The sequence below is a fragment of the Epinephelus lanceolatus genome, chromosome 5 (genome assembly GCF_041903045.1).
Source record: "Epinephelus lanceolatus isolate andai-2023 chromosome 5, ASM4190304v1, whole genome shotgun sequence".
Taxonomy (NCBI): Eukaryota; Metazoa; Chordata; class Actinopteri; order Perciformes; family Serranidae; genus Epinephelus; species Epinephelus lanceolatus.
In genome coordinates this window covers 27195747-27206603 of record NC_135738.1, presented here as the reverse complement: position 1 = coordinate 27206603, position 10857 = coordinate 27195747, and the positions used below count along the sequence as shown (strand labels likewise).

General features: G+C 39.9%; 2 protein-coding genes across 10 annotated transcripts in view; both read left to right on the top strand.

The window, feature by feature from the left end:
* Positions 1 to 2790: 2790 nt before the first annotated feature.
* On the top strand, positions 2791 to 9295 carry LOC117262867 (guanylyl cyclase inhibitory protein). Its single transcript, XM_033636039.2, has 5 exons — positions 2791 to 2885; positions 4374 to 4506; positions 4681 to 4830; positions 4947 to 5052; positions 7451 to 9295. Exons 1-5 carry the CDS (start codon positions 2815 to 2817, stop codon positions 7585 to 7587), a joined length of 597 nt encoding a protein of 198 aa, XP_033491930.1. The 5' UTR covers positions 2791 to 2814; the 3' UTR covers positions 7588 to 9295.
* A 445-nt stretch (positions 9296 to 9740) lies between these two features.
* ppfibp1b (PPFIA binding protein 1b) overlaps positions 9741 to 10857 on the top strand; it is a 28502-nt gene continuing 27385 nt past the window's right edge. For 6 of the 9 annotated variants that reach the window (XM_033635047.2, XM_078167998.1, XM_033635046.2 and 3 more), the window contains exon 1: positions 9741 to 9949. The gene's annotated coding sequence lies outside the window, so the exon portion shown is untranslated. The remainder of the gene's footprint in view (positions 9950 to 10857) is intronic. The other 3 variants (XM_078167994.1, XM_078167996.1, XM_033635044.2) reach the window with 1 other exon arrangement.

Below are 10857 nucleotides of genomic sequence, written 5' to 3'. Positions count from 1 at the left end.
TTTTTCTCATGAATTATCGTGCACTGACGGTCTTTCAGAAGACATGTTTAATGTGCTTGTCAGAGGCACACTGTCTTCATGCATACATTTATTAAGGGATTACACTAAGCAGAGCGATCATTCCATACATTCTCAATTTGAAGGTATATTCCTTTCTCCCTCCGTGTAAGTTTCACTCCCATATCATGCATGAAGGTATAAGACTGTGCTGCTGACTAGAAAAATCGCATTTGGTGAGAACTTGAATGAGTTGCTGACTTATATGGATCCATTTTGTCTTACCTCATGTAGAGTTTTGTTTGGCCCATGTTTACAATTGCACATCTTACAACTACAGCCATGTGATGATTCGTATGTTAGTGATCCACTGCTGGGAGTCATGACGAAGCCATACGGCCTGTGTGTTGATATAAGGTAGAAATGCCCAAGTCTGTCAAATTATTGTCAAAGTGATATTTAGAGAAATACTTCACCCTCAAAATGACCATTTCTCCGCAATTAGTCATGCTGTGTTACTTTAAATTCATGGAGAAAACTTCATGCATGCCTCCATGGAAAACGGCAAACATATTGACTTATTAATTGATTGGAGACTGTGTTTAACAATAGCAAAACTGTATCATCTGTCAACTACAACTGTCACAACACTTGTGCAGCATAATCCAAGATTTATTTATCAAGTCGTATGCTCAGTACTTCCCAAACACATGCATATTTGCTAAAAATGTTGCAATATAAAACTGAACGGAAAGTGAAACTCTACACTTACTTCAAATCCAAACTCTAATACTAAGGTTATTTCACAGAAATGCATGTGTTCGTGAAGTACTGAGCAAACAACTGGATAAATAAGACTTGGATTGTACTGCATGAGTTGTGTGAGATTTTGTAAACCAATGTTTTGATATAGTTTTGTCGTTGTTATTGTGGTCGCCAATCAATCAATAAATCAGTGTGTTCACTGTTTTTTGTGGAGGCATGCGAGAAAAACAAAGTTTTCTTCATGAATTCAAGGTGACACAGCATGACCTATTGATATACAGTAGAGTATTTCCTTCTAAAAAATGGAAGTAGAAGCCATGCTGATGCCAAATAGTTTAAGATAGCTGTTGTATTTGCTTGTCTAAAAAGTGTCAGCACTTTAGTACACTTCCCCTGTTATGAAAAGAAAATCAAAACCTAAAATCCAGTAATACTGTTATAAATTGCACATTAATTTTGGGCTTTTTTGATACCCTTTTTTACAGTACGTTACATTTATCACATCACATTTCTCTTACCTGAATAATTTTGATTGTTGTCTCACAGGGAGAGCAATGAAAAGAGCAACATCAGTATATGTTCTTCAATTTTCTGTTAGACTGTGTATCTTTATCTCAACCTCTGTCATTAGAACCTGAACCAGTGAGTCAAACATAAGTGGTTGCATTGCTGCCCAAATCTACAATACATGGAGCTGTGTAGCTCTTATGACCTGCCCTCGTTCATACTGGTGTCTCGGGCCACAGTTTATAGTCATCTCATGAGGACTGTTAAGGATTCTTCTCTTGAAAAGGGTTGTTGTGAATCAAATACTGTCTTTTCTCTCTAATGCTTGAATTACAAGGAGCCAGTGGATGGAGCAGCTGAATCACAAGGACCCTCCTGCCCGTGTCCGAAGTGCCTTTGGACATGTCTGCTCGGACACTCAGTAAAACCTGTGTTGCTCATGGAGACCGCCTCTCCCACCTGGCATCCTCCGCAGACTGAAAGGAGGGCTAAAATGTATCATTGGATTAACTTGACCCATATTGTGCACATCATGAATGAAGCTTGTTGACAGATAAAACAGGAGTTGTACATGCTGGCTTTGTCGTTCCTTCAAAACTTACTACCTAACCAAACAAGCGGAGCTATGGAGTGGTGCCATAGACACCACTTTCTGAAAGGCAACTAGTCCATTTTATGTTGTTTTTGTCGCCATTCTTGTTCAGTCATCAGTGTAGTAGCTGTAATTTCCCCAGTAAGCTAAAACATGCTCCCACTTTGGCTCATTTGAAGGCGAACGGTCCTTGCATCTGTTTCCATTTGAAATAAAACAGTAGATTTTTGTAAAATAGGAACATAAAGTTTTGATTTGATGCCCTGCTTTGTGTCCAGTTGCATGTTGCTTTTTTAAAATAGTTTTTCTGTAGTTTTTTTTAAAGTTGTTGCATCAGAGTTTGAGAAGTTAAGACAGACTGGTGACTCAGCCAAGTGTTGCTGCACAGGAGGAATGACATTAACTTTTGGGGTTATATTGGGCTGTTGGGAGCTTGTTACTGCCTCCATTGTACCACTTCCTGCCACTTTATATTTTCATTCTTGTTTGATTTTTAGTTCCCGGTGGAAGCACTTATCATTTTTGTCTATTGCTGCTACTATCAACATGTCTGGGCTGTCTTCCCAGGTTGTTAATAAATAGTTTATTAAACCCTCAACAGGAACTTTGGGGCTTGTTTTCAGATGTCTGTATTTGGATTGAAGAGAAAGACAGTAAGCGAACACTGAATTCAAAATGTTGCACCAGTATTCTGTCTTCAGTGCGGCAGGTTGAGACGCAGCAGCCTGCTGTATGAGTAATTACATTTGCCCTCTGCTGAACCCACTTTTACAACCTTCCTCTTTGTCCCCCCCCCCCCCTCCCAGGAGATTAGCTTTGTGTAATTTGTCGAGTGTGATAAGGCACTGGTTGGTGCAATTTAGAAAGCATGGCATAAGCTGGGATTTGTTGTGTATATAAAGTCAGTGGTGATTGGTGAATCCGTGAATCCGGAGCTGTTGCTCCTTTACAGAATGGGCCAAGCTGCTACCCTGCCATGTAGGAGAGGGGAGTCTTATGTTACTGAGCTGTACGAGTGGTTCAGGTAAGAGTTTCATTTGGCTTGAAATTTCTACAGAGTTTTTTAACTCCACACCCTGTGTGTATTCAGGTAGAGGAAGCTTAAAAATGTGTAGCTGAAATTGCAGATTTTTGAAGCAACATTCAACAAGTGTACAACTAAGTGGATCGTTATTTTGCTTTGTAGACAAATCAACAAAGCATTTCTTGGCCTTTTGTTCCTTTATTTTCTCACGTTATGTCTGTACTCAGTAGCAGAGGTGTTGACTCGAGTCACATGATTTGGTTTTAAGCTACAAATGTAATGACTTGAGACTCGACAAAGTCGAAAAAGACTTGCAACTCAACTTGGACTTCAACCCCAAGGACTCATGACTTCACTTAGACTTAAGGCTTTTTTTTTATAAAGAATATATTTATTACATTTTTTAACATATAACACAGAACAAAGCAGCTCAGACATGATATGACAAATAAAATGAGTAGTTAAAAATAAGAAAAAATTATAAATTGAAATAAAAAAAGTGGGCATTACATTCAACCCCAACTTTCATCACCTCCTACAACCACACAAAGGCAGCAACAAACACACAAACAGGCTAGATAGACAAATAGCAAGGTTACAGGAAGACTGGTTTAGAGGCAATGTGCAGAGACTGGCTAAGCGGACTTGAGCCTTGACACCTTCCCCCAAACTGAAATATTAAAAAGTATATTGTTTAAAAAGGATCAATTTATCTCCCTCTTTGTCCTGCATCAACTAACATTAACGCTATTTATTGCCCGCTAGTCAATACCTAAATTCCAAGATCCTCTTTGTTTAGACCAATCCAACAACATCCAGTCAATCTGCAGAAGAGAGCCATGAAGAACTAACGTTACTGAGCACCAGTTGGAAAATATGATACCGAAGATTATTTCATTCACAAACAAACACTACACGTTGGTCAATAAAAACCAATTGTTGTATGCAAAATGTTCAGGTCGAAAATTACAGATGGAGACACAACAACTTGCAACATTTCAGAATTATAAAAAGCATTAATGATTTTTGTAAATTTAATATATTAAATCTGTGGTTGAAACAGCATAACATTTGCTGAAGAGTGTATTATGACTTGTTTAGGACTAGACTGCAAAGACTTGAGACTTACTTGTGACTTGCAGAACAATGACCTCTGCTCACTTGTACAGGAGTAGTGTCTATAGCCCTACTTTCTTTCCATGACAGCACACGGCTGACGAGCTTCACTTTGCCATGTTGTAGCAAAGTGGTTCAAAATCATTTGACCTAATTATCTTAGCACTCCTGTCCCAGGGTGTAAACAAGCTTTCAAAGACGTGTAATCTCCACAGAGAGGGGATAGGTTGACCTTAATTCTCTTAATTCTTAATTTAAAAGGCACGTTTCTGCTGCTACAGACCTGACTCACTTTACTCTAAGTGCCTTTATATTGTGTATCAACAACTTCCTCTCTCTTTATTTAAAAAATGTTTTGTCCTTTTGTGATAGAAAGTTTATCAATGAATGTCCCAGTGGGTTGATCACTCTTCACGAGTTTCAGAGGCATTTCTGTGATGGGACAGTGGGCAGCGAGTCAGCTGAGTATGCAGAGCAGATATTTCGCACATTGGACAGTAATGGGGTAAGGAAACAACTCTGAATGACTTTATGCTGTACAGCTCACGAGTCTGGAGGGAAAACGTCTCAAAGAGCACTAAAAGGACAATAATTAATGCCATTTAATCATGATAATGCACCATACAACCAAGACAAGTGAATAACAAACAAAGATGTTAACGAGGGTGCTCCTCTTTAGGATGGAGTGGTTGATTTCAGGGAGTATGTCATGGCCATCAGCATGCTCATTGAAGGTTCAGCTGTGGAGAAGCTGCGGTGGTCGTTTAAGCTCTATGACAAAGACAGAGACGGAGCCATCACAAGGGAGGAAATGCTGGAGATTATGCAGGTTTGTGTGTGCGTCTCTGTGTCATACACAAACTCTGTCTCTTACTTATCATGAGATGTGACCACAGATAACTGGGTCTTTCACTTCAGCTGGTGTGTGTTTCCTTTTGTTCACAGGCTGTGTATAAGATGAGTGTCGCAGCTGCTTTAACCCAACCCAACCCACTCACAGCTGAAGAATGTACCAACAGGATATTCATGCGATTAGATAAAGACAATAACGGTGAGGAAATGATTTTCCCTTTCTGACTAAAGTCGTGTTGTAGTGTAACTTCAGCATGGAAGCAACTCTATTAAGATGTTACACTCACCTTCACTCAGTGTGTCTTTTTCTCCTCAACAAACTGACCTCATAGAGTTGATAGCAGTGCTTCTGTAGAAGGTAAATATACCAATAAAATAACCCATTCAGTCTGTTATATGGTTTACAAGACTCAAGACTTGGTTCCACAGTGTGTGTGGCACCATTCTGAAAACATGGAAACTCTGACTAAAGAGGTTAAATTGGCTTTTAAAAGTTATTTTAATCTGAAAGCATTTATGTCAGTTTTGTGATGCGGGTCAGGGTCACTCACTGGGCCTAGTTTTATTACAACAAAGTATCAAAAGATAAAAGTGTTTTCAAGGAGCAAAAGCAAAAACCAGTGCATAATAGAGTAACAATAGGAGTGCGAGAAGTACAAGAGTTACTGAACATGAACTAAAATGGCGGAAAAACAGACTGAGCCTGATAATCAGTGTTATATTGAATATGATATAACAATGAGAAGTAGTATTGCACATGACTGAGAAAATGATATTGCACTACACTGGTCATGACCGTGATGTTGTGAAAAATATTGCGCAAGATACTGAGAAGTAGTCATGTGCCTCATATGACATGCATCATTTTAGAGATGAAGCAAGAGACCCACGGGGCCACCACAGAGCTCAGCTGACATTACTGTCTTTTAGTACCATATGAAACGAGTACCTAAGTATAAATATCATACTAGCTTGTCAGGAAGGAGGCAAAATAACACTCCGGCTAGATTATGGCGAGGGAAAAGCTAGCATGGCCATTTTGACAGGGGTCCCATGATCTCTCACCTCAAGATATATGAATGAAAATGGGTTTTATGGGTACCGACATGTCTCGCCTTTACAGACCTGCTCACTTTATGCTAGTTCCATACAGTTTGGAGACAAAACCATGCCATTTTTCTCATCCAGTGCAAATATGTTATTTTCCCCTATTGTGTTTGAATATTTTTGCATATTCACATCCCTACACAGTTTTCAAATTGCACAAATTGGGTCTGACTGGAAAGCTGAGACTCTTGTGGATTCAGTGAGCCCAATTTTATTCATGTGTGATAATGTTAACTCCCATAGTAGCCAGTTTTACTGTAGTGAGACCATTTTTTCAAACAGACGTCTTTGTATAAAATGACCATTGTGACCTCTTGGATAAGCACAGCCTCGTGAAACTTTACAGCCACAGTAGCTCAGTCCATAGGGACTTGGGTTGGGAACCGGAAGGTCGCCTGTCCAAGTCCCCATCCGGACCAAATATGGAGCGTGGACTGGTGGCTGGAGAGGTGCCAGTTCACCTCCTTGAGCAAGGCACTGAAACCCCCACCACTGACCAAGGCGGCCCCCCCCATTCTGACAGGTCCTGTTTGTGCATGTGTCTGTCTCTTTGACCTGTGTGTTAATGACTAAAGAGTGAAAAAATTGAATTTCCCCTCAGGGGGATTAATAAAGTATATAAATTAAATAAATTTAAAAAAATATCAGAGACCTCAGGCATTCAGATGGCGTTCATAGTGATATTTACAAAAAGGGGGTTTCTCAGCAGAACTGAAGTGCTTGCCATCCACTTGCCATTAAAATGCCATTCTTCCATAAATCTCGACATATCAAAAGTTTTTGATACTAAAACACAGTATGGATTTTTTTGTGTTTGGTCCAAAGATCTTGGTGTCTTACTGTGGTATTTCGAAAGGCCTTTTGACCATTTTTTATCAATTTTGAAATGCTAAAATGTGGTAAAATTTAGCACAAAATATGTGAAACAAATGTGATTAACCCCAAAATTGCTGCAATAATTTATGAGACATAATTTAGCATGGAAATGGCCTTCATATACTTCTATCATTATGTTCTTACCCCCTAAATAATCTAAACTTTAAATGTTTGAATAGGTACCTAACCAAAACACAGCATTGATTACATATTTATGATGAGAAAAACTTGACACATTGTGGTGATGCACCTCAAATTAATCTTCAGGTTCCTAGCTTTCAGATGATGTAAACCACTTCTATGGGGCGTATACCACTGACCTGCTATCTCCCACTAAAAAAAGACCAGAAGGGTGCACATAAGTCTCCACATAAAACTTACATTTTACATTGAAGACAACTTAAATTCTTTGTACATGAATGATATAGTTATATGACTATAAGGCAGTTGCATTGGCAGCAGTAACCTAACATTAAAACCAGTAAGCTCTTGCTCACTGATATCGGCACGTGCAGGCAAAGATTTAAGAGGGAACAGAAGCAGATGATATTGATTGAGTCTGTCTTCTGCTCTTTGTCTGTAATAATCACTGTCTCCCCTTGTTATGTCTGTAGCCATCATCAGTCTGGAGGAGTTCATAGAGGGAGCGCTGGATGATGATTGGATCAGGGAGATGCTGGAATGTGACCCGAGCACTGTGAAGGTGGAGAGGCCCCTGAGGAGGGACACCGCTTTGGGGACCCATGGTTGACCCAAAGTGGGGTATTCTATTCACTGGGAGAAGAGGAATTAACCAGTTGACGTTTGGACCAACATTTCCAGGAACAGCTTCCATTCATTGTGACAAATTATATCACAGTCTGTTGAATAACTCAGAGGGAGACGCTGGAGAGTGCTAGGAAATGTAGATATTGTTTTTACAGTATGAAAAACATCCAGTGCTGCCTTCTAGAATATGCCTTAGAATAAATCATGCCTATAATGAGACAAAGAAATGAGCCTTCTCATATTATATCATTAAATATTCATTCTGCCTTTGTGGCCACATTAACTTGCACCAGGCAACGGACCCTAAATCAGTGTAAAGTAAACATATTGTAATATTTACTATGGCTCTCAGTTTCCCTTGGCTGCCCAGGGCCTTGTAACATCTGTCCTGCATACACTTGGTATTCAATGCAAGTCTGTAGTTTTTTGATTGTATGCCACTTAATACTGTAACTCCACTTCATTTTAGATGAAAAAATGTACTTGTAACTCCACTTTATTCATCAGAAAGCTATAACTGTTGTTGTGAAGCTCCTCATTTCTGACATCTCCCTCCCTTACATTCCTCTGAGGCATGTTGACCTTGCTAACCAGCTTGTACACATCACTGCAAATACTGTGTTATTTCCTCTGACACAGACTCACACCCTGCTCTGGTCTGGTAGTGTTAATTTAAACTATTATTTACTATGTGGCACAAATCTGCTCTCGTTGTCAGTGTTTAATCAGGATTTCAATCTGCCTTCATTGGCTACAAAATTAAGATAATACTTACATGTCAATGCATCTGTTACAATAATGTATTATTATCCTCCTGAGACCCTAACTTTTGTTTAGTATACTTTTTTAATTTCTCCCAGCTATTTGTGATCAATAGGACCCAAAAAGTATAAAAAACCCAACAATGTCAACAATAATTAAGTCCTGATGTCTTCAAATGAGTACTTCCTAATTAACAGTGTCTTAGCACATTACTGTTGCTAAAATTGGTCAAATTTGTTGCCATATCAAACTACAAACCTTATTAATCTTAAATAAACAAGTTTTGTATCGGGATTGGCTGTGGACTGACTTGGCGGAGATGGCTGCCGTCTTGTATTTACATGGATTAATGTATTGTGCTCTTACTACCACTAGATGGGACAAAAAAAGTGTGAATGAGGACAACAGGTCTAAGGTCAAGTAAACCCAAAATGTGATGTCCTCATATGAGGACGCAAGGTCTCAGGAGGATATAATATGTAACATAACAATTTGCAAAGGGCCTGCGGCAGTAGCTCAGTCCATAGGGACTTGGGTTGGGAACCGGAGGGTCACCTGTTCGAGTCCCCGTCTGGACCAAAATATGGAGCGTGGACTGGTGGCTGGAGGCAGGAGTTCACCTCCTGGGCACTGCCGAGGTGCCCTTGAGCAAGGCACCGAACCCGCCAACTGCTTGGGGCGCCTGACCAAAGGGCAGCCCCCTCACTCTGAGATCTCTCCTACTTTGTGCATGTATAGGTCCTGTTTGTGCATGTGTGTGTCTTTCAGACCTGTGTGTAATTGACAAGCAAGAGTGAAAACATTGAATTTCCCCTCAGGCGGATTAATAAAGTGAATAAACTTAAACATATTGAGTACTTTTACATACTTACCTGCATCATGTTGCATGTTAATCCTTCTGTACCCTAAATAAAAAATTGAATTCATAACTTTTATTTGTACTGGACTATTTTGGCACACTAGTATTGTTTTTTTGCAGGATACAGTACCTACTTCTTCCATCACTGACACCCATAAACCACTAGATGTCGCCTGTGCTTCTTTAAAGCTGATACACAGGCACTTTGAGGAATATGCTGCTTTCATGGTTCAACAAAAGCATGGAAAGTTTCCGGCGTTTTTGAACTCAACGCGTTGAGCTTTGGGGCCGTCAAGGGGCTGTCAGTTGTGGTTGTTGCTGGTCAGTTTCAACACAGATAAACAGATAAATAACGATTCATCACTTTTAAAGTAATATCTCAGTCCTGTCCACTGCTGGCGTCAACAGTGAGCGGTTTTATGTAGTACAAATCTCGTATCTCCCATCTTTCCCACGCTTCAGTGAACGCGCCAGGACTGCCATCATATAAAACGCTCCTGCTCTCAGACCAGCCCCGGCAGCAGCGGGGCGGGATTTTTCAGCCATGACGTCCCAAGTTTTCCAACAACCCTGTCACTTCGACATCATGGCGTAGCGATGTGGACGGTCGGGGGTAACACTGGTGGGTACGGAGAAGTTCAGAAACCGACCGCTGTGGAGTTTTTGTAAACAATAGAGGAAACAAACTAACGGAAATCCCGAATTCTTTTCGAGCAGAGTTTCGGTAAGTGAGTCCGGTGGTGTTTAAGCTGTGATTTATGATGTCCACTAACTTAGGTTAATGGGTTGCTAACGTGTAGTCGAGACAAACTAGAGCAGATGTATGTACACGTTTTGTTACCGTTGTAACGTTAACGGCTACTATTGTAGTTTGTCCTTCGTGGGTTGTGTTTTTAAAAGGGTCCCGGGGCCTCTGGGGTACCTTTAGGGGGGGTTCAGGCACCCCCACAAGTTAACTAGCTAGTTAAAGTTAAATTTCACTTTTATTTAACGTTATGCACAATTAGCACGATAGGAAAACACTGACATGTAACATGTCAGTGTTTTCCTATCGATAACATTGTTATCTTCACTTTAGTTACTACTGTTACGTGTCAAGTTTCATCTGGTCAACGTTTATGTTGTACACCAAAATATTAGCCCTCACAACGAAGGGGGTTCATGGGACAGGACTATTTACTGGGGGGTTAAAGGTTTCTGACGTGAGAAAGTCAGTCTAAGGTTGGTTTATGACTTTGCCACTGCTTTAGACTCTGCCAGACATTGTGGTTAGCTACTCCCAGTGCCTGAGGCCACATCTTTTTTCATAGACATCACTGGGTTCAATGTTGCCTCGAGGTGCCATGAAATTTGGTACCTAACAAGATGGAGTTAACTACAGGTCCCTAAAAAGTCTTAAAATGTCTTATATTCATTCAGTGTTACAGCAATAAGGCCTTAAAAGTCATTAAATAGTCTTAAGTTTGAATTTGTGAGGTCTTAACTACCACATACTTTGATCTAATTTCATTTATCCATTTTTAAATTCCTTTTTGTGAAAGTGAGTGAAGCCTCTGTATTTAAAGTCCACATTTCTAGTGTTGCCAATCTTAAAAAAATTATAATGCTGTAATTTACTTGATACTTGCACAT

What these genes read in the sequence shown, in the direction of transcription:
- LOC117262867 (XM_033636039.2), top strand. Translation starts at nt 2,815, where the DNA reads ATGGGCCAAGCTGCTACCCTGCCATGTAGGAGAGGGGAGTCTTATGTT. An exon ending in GAGCTGTACGAGTGGTTCAG is followed by an intron (nt 2,886 to 4,373) that starts GTAAGAGTTTCA and finishes CTTTTGTGATAG; the next exon opens with AAAGTTTATCAATGAATGTC. An exon ending in ATTAGATAAAGACAATAACG is followed by an intron (nt 5,053 to 7,450) that starts GTGAGGAAATGA and finishes TTATGTCTGTAG; the next exon opens with CCATCATCAGTCTGGAGGAG.